Source organism: Phyllobates terribilis, unplaced genomic scaffold, assembly GCF_046119375.1.
Source record: "Phyllobates terribilis strain yellow unplaced genomic scaffold, ASM4611937v1 Scaffold_1__5_contigs__length_1240528914, whole genome shotgun sequence".
Taxonomy (NCBI): domain Eukaryota; kingdom Metazoa; phylum Chordata; class Amphibia; order Anura; family Dendrobatidae; genus Phyllobates; species Phyllobates terribilis.
In genome coordinates, this window is record NW_027362761.1 from 725,750,059 (window position 1) to 725,767,375 (window position 17,317).

At 41.9% G+C, this 17,317-nt stretch overlaps 1 protein-coding gene across 6 annotated transcripts in view; it reads left to right on the top strand.

Annotated features, from left to right (window-relative positions):
• The first annotated feature begins 527 nt into the window (after positions 1-527).
• The window catches only part of TCF3 (transcription factor 3), an 86,477-nt gene continuing 69,687 nt past the window's right edge, over positions 528-17,317 (top strand). For 3 of the 6 annotated variants that reach the window (XM_073686340.1, XM_073686341.1, XM_073686339.1), the window contains exons 1-2: positions 528-703; positions 12,874-12,970. In XM_073686340.1, coding sequence (XP_073542441.1) covers positions 12,896-12,970 — 75 coding nt within the window. In that variant the 5' untranslated portion in view covers positions 528-703; positions 12,874-12,895. The remainder of the gene's footprint in view (positions 704-12,873; positions 12,971-17,317) is intronic. The other 3 variants (XM_073686337.1, XM_073686338.1, XM_073686342.1) reach the window with 2 other exon arrangements.

Below are 17,317 nucleotides of genomic sequence, written 5' to 3' on the forward strand. Positions count from 1 at the left end.
AACAGGCGAAAAACAACAAAAAGCAGACAGGAAAAGGCGCAGACGCAGAAATAAGTCAGGCCGAGGTGTAGGGCTTATCCCCACAGGCTAGGAGCAGCTCACACTGGCGGTTTGGGCTGACAGACTCCCTTTAGGTACAACAGGATGTAAACGCAACTGTGTGGGAGGAGGGAGCAGCTCGAGGTCCCCTGAGACCCGGGCAGCCATCTTAAATCCGTTCTCTGAGGAAAGCTAATGATTACGTTTAGCGCTTCCCCTAACGTCGGGGATACAATGCAGGCGAGCAGTGAAACGCGTCACCGCCGTGACCTCGCATTTGCTCCTATGTGATAAGGCCCCGAGCAGGACGCCATCTGCCCCCAGCGCTCACTACAAGCACAATGACCGCGTAAGCCGAGTATCGGCGGCGAACGTCAGCCACTGAACTGCGGCCTTAGGGTGTGAGCATGCGCAGGAGCGAGGCACGTAGGGCGAAGTAATCCTCCCCCCACGATTTGACCTGTCGGGTGTCAATCATCCCTTTCTCCGTTAACTATTGGTTCATTCTGAAGGGGGCGGCGGAGCGCTCTCACGGTGACGGTAAAACATATACAAGTTCGTCGTGCTATTCTTCGTATCCCTTCGCATGAGGCGAGAGGAGAAATAGTCCATCTCTCCCGCCCTCTGTTGCCTCGGGCTGGGGGCAGTACGCGGACAGCGAAGTGTGAGTACCGCTTGTTTTGGGGTGTCACCTTGTACATAATAGAAAGCGGAGTCACTGCGAAATAAAGGGGGCCGTGTGTTTCCGATAGGGGTTGTTATGAAAGCCTTCCACGGAACACGGGTGGGATTAGAAGCACGCGTGGCCTGGCTGTTCCCACAATAGCGCTGTGCATAATACAGAGGGATTATTTCTGGCCAAGTGGCCCGAGCGGGAGGTTGGGAGCAGACGGAGTGGAGTGGGGGAGGGGAGCTTTCCACGGGGGGAGGTGTGGATTGCTGCCTTTCCCCTCCCCCTCTTTCTTACTCTCTCTCGTTACATTGTAGCACTAGAAGTAGTTACAGTTGCCGTCTCCTAGTCTAGAAACAGACATCTGTATCCCCCGCCCCCTGAAATCCAGTCTGGAAGGGGCAGTCACTTGCGGGACCCCCGAAGTCTTCGCAACTCCATCGCTGCACCTTTTGTTTTTCTGTGGAATCCATTCATCCTGCTTCTTCTGGGGGCTGAATTCTCCCTCCCTGCTCCATGAAATCGTCCTGGAGGTGACTGACTGTGTAGAGGTAAATGTGCTGTGTGTGTGCCCCCATTGTGGCCCTCCTGGGGGGCTCGATCAGCCCTCCTTTCTGGTCACAGATCTGCCCTCTCGTCCTTTGTAATGGTCGCCCTTCCTAATGTGGATCCCATATGTCCCCCAAGTAAATCCGCTCTCCGCAGAGAAGTGGGGGGTGAAGCCGTAAAGTTTTCCAGCTCCAGACGTGATCCGGCTGTTGTGATGTGTTCTGCATTTTAAGAGCTTTGTCATTTTTCCTTCCTGCGATCTGACTGTACATCTGGTTGTTTTTACAGTAGTTTCCATGTGCACTTGGGGGTGCACAAACTTAAGGGTTTGCGTTGTGGGTTTTGCTTCCCTAAGACGCATGGCAGGGGTGTAATGGTGGATGAGAACCTTTTGTCCATAAGGAATTGGTTCTTCCTGAGTGAGTTTGGCAGGCTCAGTTTGTTGAAGGAGGGGAGGGATGAGAGGGAGGTGGTGGTTGTATAGAGGAGGGGGTGTCTTTCTGTGAGCTACAGAAACATCTGCTATGTGTTAACTGGGTAGAACAGGGACTCTAGCATTCATCTTGACAGAAAAAAAGAAACTTCTGCATCCGATTTATTGAGTAGATTTCTAGCCCATGTAACGATCGATCCGTTACTTTGTATCCATATCTAGCTAGGGGCTTCATATTTAGTCCCCCTGATGGTGGCTTTGTCTTCGTACGTTGCAGATGACACACAAGGCTAGGTTAATCAATGCGTTCATAAGGTGAAACGTTAGGGATGAGGCCTGCAAACTTGTGGGGGTGTATACCGTGCTTATTAGACAGCTTTTTTTTTTTTTTTTTACAGTTTTCAGACTTAAAAAGAAAAAAACGAAACTTTCGAATTTTTGGCTTAAGGGAATTAGATGTTTGTGGGGGTCCTGTCTCGGAAGCCACAGCTGTGCCACACATGTATCAAGACAAAGTTTAGAATCTACCTAGCTGGAGCATTTATTGGTTTTAAGGCTGGGTTCACACGCGCATACACATTAGCTGGTCAATCTAACACCATACCATGCTCAGAACCAAAATGTAGTCCTAAGGCTGGGTTCACATGAGCGTATTTTATGGCCTATATACAGACCGCAATTCTTGTACCAGCCTCTGTTCTCACGATCCAAACTGACAGCCTCATACGTTTGAGGGTGTACGTTCGGGTCGGGAGACCCACGGCCGGTTCGGACATTGCAGTCTATATGGGCCGTAAAATACGCTCATGTGAACCTGACCTCAGGACTACATTTTTGTTCTATTTGAGCATGTCAATGTGTTTAGGATTTATTTATTTTAATTTTTTTTTCCTAAACTTTATAAACAGCTGACCAGCTAATGTGTATGTGGACTTTCCCTTGACAAACATTGTCAGGAGAGATTTAGGAAGTTGACTTTCAACAAACTAGATCCTTTTGTTCCTAAGGAAGATACAAGTCTACAAGAGGTATCTGGCAACCTGTTGGCTGAAGAATTTAACTGTTTGATATCTAATGTAAATGGTCAGCCTTGGAAGACTTGCTTCTATGTTGGGCATGTTGAGTTTCAACGCTTAATGTTTTTGTTTTCGGGGGAGATAAGCTACTGCCACTGTGCTTGACTGCAGCTACCTCCCCATTGAGAACACATTCAGTGAAATGAGCATGCCTGCCTTTGGGGTAAGGGTAGGCCGAACAAGATAGTTTGGCCATCAGCTTTTAAGGGTATGTTCCCATGGAACGTATTTACGGTGGACCTCCCGCAACAGAAGTGCCGTCATGATATCTGGATTGGTATTTAATATTGCTGATATCACTGTGAAGACTGTGTGGAGGTACCAGACCTTTCATCCTTTTGTATTGCAAAGGGTGAAATTGGCACGGACATCTGCAGAACAAGTTGACTTGCTGCGGATCAGCTCTTGTCATTTTACAGTGCGGATGTGTTTTGCTTGCGCTATGAAACGCAGCAGAAAATCCACTGCATTTTTCTACTTGGGAATGTACTCTTCAAGTGTATGGAGTTTTTTTGAGATGTCTTTAAAATTTCCCTTGAGTAGAGAATTATCTAAAAGAAATAAGCATTACTTGCCCCTTTAATCCAACGCTACCATTTTCAAGGGCCTTACCAGTACTGGTCAGTAGTGATGACTTCCCATACATCAGTCGCCTGACTGCAGCCAAGAACGGAGGCCAGTGGTGCGATAACTGTCATCCCTTCTGGTATGGTGGTGACCACTGTATGGAATCCAAGGGTTTTGTAATTATTCCCTACTACTGAACAAATTTGAAAAACAAAAACAGGGAAACTTCTTTTCAATTCACTTCAGTAAAATTGTGGTGGTTTCCTCATTTTTCAGGTCCAGAATTTCATCTGAATTAGGTCTCATAGACCCTTGTCATTAGCAGTACAACATTGAAGAAACATTACTTGAGTTTGTCAGATGTCACAATATAAGTCTACCTGTATGACAATGTATACATCATGTTTCTTTTGGATCATGTCTAGAAACGTTTGTTGCTAATTAAACATGAAGTTTTAGATATTTTGTGTCATTGGGTTTTAAATTTTCTTTTAGACAGCAAAAAAAGTGTAGTCTGAAGAAAAACATGAAACCCAATGTAAACATTATGGACTCACTTAGAAGTTATGGGATTCTTCACGGTTCCTCAATTTTCGTTTCCACTAAATGGAACATGCAAGAACATTTGGGTTTACCCAACAGTTACATAATTCTATTAGTATATGTTACCAATATTATACTTTATTTGTGTAGCATTTAGTCTGTTCACATTTTGGTTTACAAATGGTGAACATTGAAATATATTGGCTGATCCTTGATGTTCCTCCAGAACAAATGTGGGCATGACATATAGGTGCAGCAATTTTACATCAGAGGAATTGATAGAAATACACACAACAAATGATAAAAATTAGCATTGATGAATTAGATAAGAGCAGAAACCGCTAGTAAGCACTTAAAATCTAAAGAAAAGGCTATACAATGCTCATTTGTCTAGCGAGCCAGTATGTGGAATTGGAGGAATATAAAAGTGGTCATATGCATTAGATGTCCAAACAGTGCTTTGGCCAACAGTAGTCTCCCATACACAGGAGTGCTCGTTCGGCCAAGCACTCCTGTGTTGTCTGAGGAAGCCAACACCTGATATATCTGCTGGCAGCTTATCTCCAGAACAATGCAATCAGCAGTCTGGTGCCCCCCAAACACATTGTTGGGGTTGGCTGACATTAGTCTAATGTTTATGGGGGTCTTAAGTGGCACCACATTACTTAGGCCATGCCAATATATGTGCTAATATGGTTGTAAATTGTATGGCAATACAACAATCAAAGCAAGTTAAAGGGGTTGTCTGTTTAAAAAAAGAAATAAAAAATAAAGTTCTCTGGTTTGTTGCCTTTTTTTTTTTTTTTACATTCTGTGCTGCAACAATGATCTACCAATATTATCCACTATAGCCAATGACTGATAAGCCAAACGGTCAAAGACAAAGGGCCTGATTCATCAAAGCTGTTAAATCGGTATTCTGGATTAAAAAGCTTTGAAAAGCTGCATAATTTTGATGCAACTAGAGGCTGCGCTAAAATCATGCAACTCTTGGTGCTCACACGCCATTTTTGCTCAGCTCTGACAAAGTGGGCAGAGCTGAGACAGGGTCGTGGTCACGGCTGTTCGTCCAAGATTCATCACAAGCGGCGGTCTACACTACCCCACACATCTTGGTCCAACAAGGACCTGGAGGATTTATGAGAGGCGTATGCCATTCATCTGGCTCTCCTTATTCATGAATATACATGCGCTTCTTCGTGAATCAGGAGCGCCTGACTCCAGCACATCTTTGTGAAGACCGGCATAAACAATGCCTTGCGACTTAATAAATTAGGCATAAAGAGTTTATTGTAGACAGTTTAAAGCAATAGAAGACTTGGAGATGGGATTGAGCAATATTGGGAGAGATAATTTAAATATATTTGTCTGAATCTCTGATTGAAGCAGTCCTACCACTTAGAACCTTCCTATTATAATCTTGAACATGAGTGTCCCATGCCTATTTGCTGAGATCATAAGCAAGAGGAGGGAAGCAGTGAATTGGCCACACATGCCATGAGGTCAGAGACTTTTTTCCACACCCTTTATTAATCTTGCTTCTATGCTTCTGCCATACAGAAGAGATACAGCCATATGTAAGCAATATGGCCGAGTATAAACGGTTACCTTGGGGCATAACATCCATGCCTAGAAGTTTTTATAGCGCTCGGTAAGAGAAACAAAAGTCTTGTAGATACATACATACCCACCATTGTTATATTGATATTTCATAACTACAAAATAAGAGTTGTATTAGTATGTAGCTTCTTATTTGCAGGTAATACTGGAAATCCTCAATTTTAGGGCTTACTAACTGCCGTAAATTTTTCTCATGCGAGAGAATCGGGCCGATTATGCTAATGACACCCAGATCAAGCTCTGTCAGAGTATGAGCTGAGTGTTATCTTACTGTGATCTGATTCTCTCCCATGAGAGAATAGTATCACAGGTGCGGAGACGACTGAGAACATTTCTCCACTGTGTCTGTAGTAATCTGACTGCACTCAGATGGCATCAGTGTGCAGTCCGATGTTTTCTATGCACCCATAGACTTATGTGTGGACGTGATCCGATTATTGGATGCACTTGCAGCATTCTGCGATTGTTTTCTCATGCCGAATTAGCATGAGAAAGAAATCACAGATCTGCGCTGACCCATAGTATAACATTGGGCCGAGTGCTATCGGAATAAAACATCAGATGGCGCTTGTCCGAGTTATACGCTAGTGTGAGCATACCCTAAATGTGATATTTTTATTTATTTTTATTTTTTTAACTGTAAATTGGACTTGAAGAGGTTGTCTGAGAATTAGATCAGATCAATGTGGACCCCTTGGACCCCCCCACTAGTCAGCTGATTCACATGGAGCACCACTTTCCCTTTATTTACCAGGCACAACTCTGTGCATTTTGGATTGTGCCTGGTATTGCAGATCAATCCGTAAGAATAGGCTATGAGAATAAGTCATGAAAATTGATTTGCAGCAGCCTAATTCTTTAAAGGTAAGGCTGCGTGCCCACGATGCATTTTTCAAGCGTTTTTGCTGCAGAATTTGCGCAGCGTAAACGCTTGTAAAACAATTGGTAATCGGTCCCCCATGGTCCCCAATGACAATCCGCACTTTCAATGCCGCAGCGTTTTTGATGTGCGGAAAAATCTGCAGCATGTCCATTGTTTGTGTGTTTACGCATGCGGAATTGCCTTCTCAATGCATTAGAAAACGCAAGGCAATTCCGCATGTCCAAAGCGCGCGAAAAACGCATGTCAAATTCCGCACGCATTTTTCCGGGCAAGGTAATGCAGAAATAAAGCGGAAATTTTTCGCTTCATTTCTGCATCGTGGGCACACAGCCTAAAAGGAAGGACATTTCTGTAAAGTGTGGGTAATGGCTTATTGTTTTTTTTTTTTGTTTGTTTGTTTTTTTTCCTTTGGTAGACATCTATCACTAACCTTCCCGGGGCCTTTGTTTGGTCCTGCTGACCATATAGCCCTAGGTGTGTATCTGTATGTCTGTACTGTTGCATACTTCTGTCATAGGCTGCTAGTCAGAAAAGTTGTGCTCTATTCAGTGCATTTATAGCTGATTGATCCCTGCCCAAAGGCCCTTCTGATCAGAACATTGCTTATTTGACTACATTTTAAGAAATTCATATCAAATAAAATGTTCTAATGGATATCCAGCACACCTGTAATTTCAGTGTGTTTAGTGAGGAGATTAGCAACATTTTCTTTAACTAAAGCTATTGTACAAGCATGGAGCTTGGGTTCCCCTCCCGAAAGTTTAATTTATAGGCTCTTTATATAAACAAACTGAAAATTGTCACTTTTTCTGCTTTAAAATATTTGAGATCCAGCTGTTTTGGTAACTATGTAGGAAAACATAATTGAAGTTATATAGTAATGGAAACGCATTAGGCTATGTTCACATTGCGTGTTAGGCTACTGTTAGTGGTGCTGTCTGGGCTTGCGTCTGAAGCCCTGGAAACGAGATTTGGAAGTTTGGCTGATGGGGCCATTGACTGTAATGATGTAGGGGGGGTCACTGTGTGCTGTGTTGGACATAATTTTCAGCAGTATCTGCCTTTTTCAGGCGGGCACCAGAACGTGATCGATTACGCGATCACAAAGAGACAGAAGATTCTCTTCCTATAGCGCTAGTAGCAACTTGTTACTTTTATACTCTGCACAATCTGCCCCATTCTGATGAAGGTCCATGTATAGGACCGAAACTTTATACATTATTCTGGATCTTTAGGACTGTGAATAAAATTCCTCATTTCTGCATACTTCTGAGCACAGAGTTTTACATCAATTTGCGGTTCTGGATTGGAACGCTACTTTGGCATCTGCTCACATTTACACAGTGCCATATATGACTATTACATACTTTTCTAAGTTCTAGAGACTGCATTTTGCAGACTTGGCTTAACGTTGTTGTGTATGTGAGTCTTTGTAAAGAGATGTGTTGCATCTATATTGGCCATCGTTTTGTATTCATCACTGTTATGTCTATGGTTGGGAAAGCTAGTTGTTGGGTGATGCTCACTCATTGCTATCTAAGGTGCCGGTTTACAGTTCCTTATTGATACAGCATGGTGGGGCAGCATGTTTAGTCATTTCTACCCACACTCCAAAGTCATACTGGTAGGGGATTTAGATTGTGAGACCCAATGGGGGCAGTGCTAATATTTATACAGTGGAATATGATGGCACTATATAAGTAAAGTAAATCCTGACACTTAGTAGACTGAGCCACCGAAATACCAGTGGATCTGGCAGCTGCCTACGGCTCTGCTGACCATATTTGAAGTGGATTTGGACCCAGTCACTTGCTGATGGGGACATTTTTTCAGGATTCATTTAAAGAGTAACCGTCATTTTAATTTTTATTTCAGAAATCTATTGTACCCATGAAAATAAGCAACTTTGTAATATATCTGATCAGAGAAATTTGCTTCTTTCTCTGCCATAACTGATCAGTCATTATCAAATTGCTCAATTCTGAGGTAAAATCTGTATTCAGTGAAGACACATTGTTACATCACTGAGATAAGAGATCTTATCAGCTGCCATCTACATAGGAGGGAGGAGCTCTGCCTCTAGCTCCTCACATCTACATAGACTCTTATCTCCTATCTCAGTAATGGGAAAGTCTGTCTGTACTGAATACCGATTTTACCTCAGAATTGAGAATTTTGGGAATGGCTGATTAAGTCCTGGCAGAGAAAGAAGCAGATTGCTCTGATATGATATATTACAAAGTCGTTTATTTTTATGTTTCCTATTGATTTATGAAATAAGAATTAAAATAACGGTTACTCTTTAATTTTGTAAATTAGAATCTTTAATGGGACTTGTATATGGGTCGATAACTGCACCGCTTTGGATGCAGTTAGGAGTATTCCGGCACGTGTTTTATATAAGGTAAAGGAAACCGGTCAACTACCCTAGCCTAATTTACCACCATATCTATATTGCACCCATTGCTACATTCTAGCAATCTCCTCCTTATGATTTAGTAATTGCTCTCTAACTGTAAAATCAACTTTAATCCGTGCTGCGCAGTTTAGTGAGGTGTAGTCCGGTGGCATGTTGATTCTCATCCCTAACATCTTGTAAGGACACTCGCACACCTGAGTGACACCACGGTCTGCACTTCGCAAATCTTACGCATGTCCATGATATTCATCCTCTCTCGGCATGAGCAGTGTGCTAGTAAAGCTGGGGAGCGTACACCTGCTTTATTGCACAGCTCCCAGGGAGGCTGAACATCACACAAGATTTGCAAAGAGCAGATAGTGATGTCAATTATGTGGGGGCATACTTACGAGATGGGTGGTAGAATTAGTTTGGGGGAATCCGTACCCCCCCGGAAGAGACTTCACCAATTTTCATAGCACAAGCTTGGATAAAAGTTGATTTTACAATTTTAGAACAATCGCTATGGCACACGTGTCAAACTACGGCCCTTGGACCAAATCTGGCCGAGACCACCCATGTGGGGCCATTATACTGTATGGAGGACTATGTGGGGCTCATTATACTGTATACTGGTTGGCCCGCAACTTTGTCCTAATTTTTCATTTTGGCCCTCTGTGTATTTAAGTTTGACATCCCTGTGCTAAGGTATGAGAAGAGCTTGTTAGATTATAGATACAGGGTTCAGAAGTGACATGGTGATGGAGTAGAGGGCAAGAGCAATTGATTGGTTCCCTTAAATGGTGGACGCCCTTTCCGAGTGAGTCCAATATAACACTGTCTAACATTGCTTCAGTGTATGGCTCAGGGCTGAGTGTACTCCTTGGGCTGACTTGTGTTTGTCAGACTGTACACAACCACCCTATCCTATTGGTTTAGCGCAAATAATAACTGAGCGGAGTCTTCCTCTTAGGCTGTGCCCCCACTATGCATTTTTTTAAGCGTTTCTGCAGCGGCAATTCCGCTGCAGAAACACTTAAAAAATGCTTGGTAGGTGGTCTGCAATGTTCCCCAATGATGATCCGCATGTGCTGTGCACATGCTGCGGAAATTTCCGCTGTGGATTATCATTGCAGAAAAATCCGCAGCACTACCAATTATTTTGCGTAAGCACGGCGTTTTTGCCGCCATTGACTTGCATCGAATAGCTTAATATCCGCATGACTACATGTGCACATGTGGATATTAAGTGATTCAATGTGTGGATGGTACCCGGGTCTGGAGAAGAGGAGACTCTCATCCAGACCTGGGTACCATAGTACTTGTTTAAAAAAGAAAAAAAAGAATTTAAAATAAAAAATAACATTATACTCACCTTCTGATGGCCCGCTGTCTTCTATCCGGTACTTCGTCGCTCGTGATGGTCTTAAATTACCTTCCATGACTTCATTCAGTCATGTGACAGGTCACGCGACCGCTGACCTGTCACATGACTAAATTACATCATGGAAGGTCCTTTTACACTACTGCGAGACAACGGAGAAGAAGACCGGGGGCCATCGGAAGGTGAGTATAATGTGTTTTTTGTTTTCTTTTTTTTTTTTAACTATTACTTGGTCACACTATATAAATTTATATAGTGTAACCAAGTTGTCAAGCACTTTCCGAGTGATGCTAAAATCGCTTGGAAAGCACTTGACAACCCGCATGCGGAATCTCATGTGCAAAACGCTTGACAAACGCTTGTCCCTGGCAGGAAAAACACATGTGCAATCCGCATGTACAATCCGCATGCGTTTTTTCTGCCAGGGAGATGCAGAAACGCTCAGAAAAAATCCGGAGCATTTCTGCATCTTGTGCACATAGCCTTAATTAACTTGGCCCGTTTTTCAGCTGCCCGTATGACACAATCAGAAAATGGACTCCAGCTGTGAACTGGAGTATATCTATTCTATCATTTATGCCACTTTTGCTGTGTAAATTATAGCATATCCATAGCGGACCTTGTCGACTGCTCCACCTTCTGTTAGGCTCCATCTGCTTTTCAAAGAGCCAGCAGAGCTGGCAAACAAATGCAAAGTTTTAGGCACAACTGCAGATAGTGCAACATTTTCACTATTTATTTGCTTGTTTTTTATTTTTTAATCAAAGCTGTTCATAAAAGTGCCCCATGCAAACCTTTTGGCCTATATAGATAATAATTAAAGCATGAACGTTTGTAGGAAACTTTGTTTCCGATTATCAGTTAGTCTAAACAGGCCTGCAACCACCCGATGAACCAGCCAAATGCTTATTCTGTCAGGTGCAGTGATCCCCTAAAACAATGTTTTTCTGCTTGCCTATGAGCCAGTGTAAACAGGAGATATGATGCTGTATTGGGACAGAGTGATCTTATTGGCAATCGTTTTGTCCCCTTCACTGTTTCATCGTCCTGTGTAAATGCACATAGTTGATTGGTGGTCATTTAATGGTCTAAATGGACCATTTCGCATTAACCTGGCCATAAATTGCATAATCTATGAAGAGTGATCCTGTGCCATCTTAAACTCTGAAATGTATTCCTTTACTAATATGCTTCTTGGTACAGGGATGCTGAATGCAAAGGAAGTTAAAGAAAAAAAGTGCCAACGATTTGTCCTTTAATAAATGTGAATGGCTGGCTTTAAACTAAATGACACAAGTGTGATGTTGGTTATACCAGATAATTTTATCAGGGACGTGCACTATTCTTCTTGTACGAGTACCTACTGACTTCCCCCAACAGCAAACGGCAGTGGAGAGCAGGATTGGGCAGTCAGATTTCATCATGCCTGAGCGTTTGTTCTTAGGGCAGAGAAACTGTTGCCAAAGATTCACAGCTACCTAGCGTATATTGCTAGCCTAAGGGCCTTCCTGACCCCAGCTGTTAAACAACTGCCAGTCTGCTATGTACAAGCCCATTGGCGGTAATTTTCTGGTTTCTTAGCTAGGCCGACCTAAACTGTGTACCCAGAACGACCGATGACTCAGTCTGAATGCGGAGAATACAGTCTGCTGCTGATAGTGATGACTCAAGTGTTTTGCTCATTCGTTGATTGTTTTCTGGCCTGTTTAGCTGGGCCGATAATCGGGAACCAACGCTCCTATAAACTGGTTTCACAATTATTGGCCCGTCTAAATGGACCTGGAGAGTGCCTTTTACATGTACAGATAAGGCCAATTCCTGTCCAGCCATGTCTTAATTTTATAGGTGACTAATTTGGAATCTGTCTCATCTACAATAGGCTGATCTGAAATGCTTACAAATCTATACACCAATCACTTCATTGTTTAACTGCAGCCAAAAATAATCCTTTTTAGAGGAAATGAGGTACGTTAGGACCCCTTCTCATTTCCCTCATCTTTCTACCAAAATATGAGTGTAACTGGCCAGCTCAGACCAATTTTATTATCTGCTCAGAAATCTGTGTGGATAAATCAATTATAAGGCTATGTTCACATGTTGCATTTTTGCAGTGTTTTTTTGCTGCATTTGTTTATGCAAATTGTAACCAGTTTTTTGCAGTTCCAGCAAAGTCTGAGATGTCAGAAATCTCATGCTTGCGCACACTTTTTTTTTTTCCCTGACTGATTTGGCAAACTGCTGTGTTTTTGCAATCTGAAGCATGTCACTTCTTGCAGCATTTTTCACCCATATAAAGCAATGGGTAGTGCAAAAATGCTGCAAAAAAAACGCAGGTATCAGGTTTTGCTGCATTTTTGGCACAAAAACCTGAATAAGTTGAATCGTGTGGTGTTTTTTTTTTTTTTGTTTTTATATGCACTCAATTTTATCAGCATGCACAAGAGACAAATGTACCCTGACAAAAACTCAGCAAAACCTGCTTTTTTGACACTCCTTCTTTACTGCCAAAAGAGCTGGTTTTGCCTGCGGGATAAAAACGCAACGTGTGAACATGGCATAAGCCTCCACCTAAACTGGAGCAATGCCCTTCTTCCCCATGGGTCTGAGATCGTCACACTATCTTACTGCTTTAGCCTTTGTCTGAAATCTTGCATTTGCTTAATTTTTCTTGCTATAAGATTAGTAATGTTGTTTTTCCGTTTCTATATTAGGGTACCCTATTTTTAAAACTGGATGAGTATGAATTCACAGCAGAGAATGGCAGTGGGCACAGACAAGGAATTAAGTGACCTTCTGGATTTTAGCATGGTAAGCAGTTAAATATAAAACTGTGATGTGTTCACTTGCTCTCAATCTCTCTTTTTAGTACAGTGGATAGTAATAAAACATTAGGGTTTGTGCGCTGCTCTTTGTATGCAAATGGAAACAAAGTGTTTGTGTAGTTACGCTTGTAACTTTGTTTTTCCTGTCAAATATGCATCCATTTTGTAGTTGCTGTTCCCATCCACTTATTTCTTGATCTAGAATAATATGAATTTAGCATGCATATAGTTTTATACCTCTTGTATGTGTTCTGTTCACACCTTCGTTTTCAGTTCCGTTTTTCTGTTTGTACTTAGAGGTTGTCCACTACTTTTACATTAATGGCCTATCCTTTTAGGATAGGTCATCAATGTCTGATCGGCCAGGGTCCGACACCCGGCACCCCCGCCAATCAGCTGTTATCGATGTCGGCGGTCGCAAGTACTTAATTGCAGAGCTGGCAGTCTACTTGTAGTGCATGGGCCTTGGTACTGCACATCTTTCTCTTAAATCAATAGGAGGCTCGGATGTGCAGTGTGGCCGGTACCTATAACAGCTGATCGGCGGGCATGTCGGACCCCTGGCCGATCAGACATTGGTGACCTATCCTAATGATAGGCTATCAATGTAAAAGTAGTGGACAACCTCTTTAACATATAGAGAAAGGGAATTCATGTGGAGGAAAAAAAAAACACTGATCACTGTCATGTTAGATGCAAACTGAAGCAGAAAGGCACCATTGACTTTGACTTTAATATGGTCCAGCATATTCCAGTCTTGTGTCCAATTTCTTTTTCTTTATTTTAATGGAACAAAAAGTGCTGCAAACTGAAACCAGACAGATCCTTTTAGTTTACTAGGCCTTTCTGCTTCAGTTTGCCTCCATTTTGTAAAAATAACCAGAGAATGCCATATACATCAGAGAGAAAAAGAGTGGATAAAATTCTGTAAAATTACAAATGATTATCCACATGCATGCTGAAAACAACGTCAAAAAAAGGAGGAGTATAACTCGGCTATATATTGCAACAGATATTTAATGTTTTATTTAAATTCAGACATAGAGGTAGTGTCAGATGACAAAGTGCTTCCAGGTAGGATAAATATAATAATACATTCACAACAAATCTGTGAAACTGCAAAATTGCACGTTGCCCACAAAATAGCCAAGTTGTAAATAATGTTACAAAAAGAGTCAATCAACAGGGGTGGGAATCACGGGATTAACATGAATAACCCAAACCATGGGAATCATAACCTGCTATATGCAGGGAAAATGAAGATAAAATATGACAGTATAAATGTTCATGGTATGTGACCATATACCTATCTCCATGCCGCCAAAACATATAGCAAGAGGAGAGAGGTTTACCTGACAAGGATGCACAGTGGGGGGGGGTATGAAAGTGGAAAAGGTGATGGCCTGAGGAGTTATACTCCTCCATTTTGTAGTAGAAGTCTTGTGAAAAATGGATATATTTCTCTGTTCCTAAAATGGGACTCAAACCACAGATGTGAGCAGAGCCTCATTATATGCATGAGTAGCCGGCTTGTCATTGATGTCCTAGTTGACTACTATGGTCATTTTCACATATGTCTAATATTGGATGCATTTTTCAGCAGAAACTGTCTGTGTTTTGGTTACTGAAGTTTTTTATCAACTTCTCCCTCTTGTCTGATTATTACTTATGGCAATCTAATATGCTGTAGCCTCAAGAGATGTGAATGTACCTCTTTATGCAGCCCCGTATTAAAGGGACTGTCAGCACAGACTGACTGTTTAAACCAACTCCTGCCGTTTCTTGCATCAAGGCGGGGCCAAACATTTGAATACACCTTCCCACCTGCCTATTTTTCCCTCTATCTCCCCTTCCCGTCCCTCCTTCTTTGACAGCTTTGGCTTTTTAGAGCCAAAGAAGGGCAGAGATAGAGGGGAAAACAAGCAGGTGTGAAGGTGTAGTTAAATGATTGGCCCGCCATGGTGCACCGAGCGCTGTACTTGGCTTAAACAGTCATCCTTTGCTGGCAGTCCCTTTTTAATGTTTTGGCTTTCATGGCCATCATTTAGTTGTGCTGCTTCATCATGACGCCTTTAAGCTGCTCTTTAACTTCTGCAAACTACAAATCCGCATTGTCTGTAGGCGCTCATATGATTGGATCAGAAGCAGTGCGTTCATGAGGCTTTTTAGAGTGAGCAAGGCCCGATTGCACATGTTCAACCATCACGCCTTAGCTATAGGTTTATAATTTTGGAGACCAAAGGAAGAGATTCAGCCGTGAGGGTGGGTGTAAGGGATGAGGTGTATGTGTTTTTTTTTTTTTTTGTTTGTTTTTTTTAATTCAATGGGACCCTATGATTCAGTATGGCTATACAGTTCAGCTCATGTGTTCAAAATTACTTCTTTGATATTGTTAAAATCTGTATTTTAGCGCATGTAACGCCCATCTGAGATTCCACACCCAAGTATACACGTAGCATGATAAAAACGCAATTGAAAAACTCTTGTAACAAGGAGTCAAAGTAATGGAAATTAATTTTGGCGTAAAACATCTAAACAGGACCGCAAACAAAAAATACATGGTAGTAAAAGCACACCTCTATAAGACTGTAGGTTCCAAACAGCGCGACAATTGGCGGCAAAACAAATGCCAGTATGGTGACGTTAATCTGAGACTTATGATCAGGAAATCTTTCTTTCAGAACACATGAAGAGTCCGTGAATCAAGTACATATCTGTGGATTTTTTTTTTTTTTAAATTCACCTCTCGTTTCCGAAAAAAAAAAAAGTCTGAGGGACGTCCATTTTTGATCGGAGTTGTAGAACAAAGTTACTCGTACAAGCTTGAGACTGTGAAAAATTGCATTACCATCCATGTTCTGTCTGTAACATGCATAGTTTTTAAGGTTGAAGGAAGACTAAGTCCATCTAGTCCAACCCATAGCCTAACATGTTGATCCAGAGGAAGGGAAAAAAAAAACATGTGGCAAACACTAAGCTCCACATTGGGGGAAAAAAATCCTTCCTGACTCCACATACGGCAATCAGAGTAGTTCCCTGGATCAACGCCCTATCAAGGAATCTAGTATATATAACCTGTAATATTATACTTTTCAAGAAAGGCATCCATGCCCTTCTTAAATTTTAGTAGTGAATCACTCATTACAACATCATGCGGCAGAGAGTTCCATAGTCTCACTGCTCTTACAGTAAAGAATCCACGTCTGTGATTATGTTTAAACCTGAAATGAACATTGAAATGAATAGGAAAAGCTTTGCATGTTTATTCTCACTGATAAACAGTGCTTGGTCAGTTTTCATTATTTTTTTTAAGTTCTGATCCAAAACACTGAGAAAAACCTACGAGAAAAATCAGACATCTGAATGAGGCCACCTTCAGTATTTTACATCAGTATCTCTAAGCCAAAAGCAGGAGTGGGTGATAAATACAGAAGTGGTGATGTGATTCTATAAGGCCACGGCCCCACTATCCGTATTCGGTCAGTATTTTTTCTCAGGAGTGGTAGCCAAAACCAGGTGAGGAACAATCAGAGAAAAGGTATAATAGAAACAAGACACCAATTCTGCATTTATCACCCACTCCTGGTTTTGGCTCCCACCCCTGAGAGAAAATACTGACCGAATACTGATAGTGGGGCCGTGGCCTTATACTTTTCCTCTGACTGTTCCACTCCTGGTTTTGGATTACAAATACTGATGTACAATACTGACCAAATACTGAACATGTGAATGTGGCCTAATGGTGTGTTCAGTTTATCACAGATTGCTCCTGATCATTATTTGGCTTAAATTCCACAAATCGGCGAAATCAAAGTCTGGAATGTGCTTCTTGAAATGTGTTTGGATTGACTGCAAGGATTGTAGATAAAAAAAAAAAAACCCTGTTTATGGGAAATGCCAAAAGCTTTGTAATTCAGTGGCAGCTATTTTCTAGTGGTAGTCCTGTGCCAGTAAATGGTGTATTTACAAGGGCTGGTTTTTCAGCAGTACTGCAATTCTGTGGCATAAGTGGGCCTTCCACAGCTGGTGTTTTTTTTTTGCATAATTGAAATGTTTAAATATTAGATTTTGGTCTGATTTGTCCACATTCCCCTGATTTGTGAGCAGGGCTGTGGAGTCTGTAAGCCAAACCTCCGACTTTGACTCCTCAATTTCCATGACTCCGACTCCCTCATACATGGCTCATGTTTAAGTGATAAATTTACTGTAGCACAGATTCATCTCAGCTAAAAGTCTAGACCCTTAAATCAGGAATAGGACAGACATTTATAGGACATTTCATAACTTTCCCAAATTCTCATGAAAAAATATTCCCCACAAACTGCATTGAGCT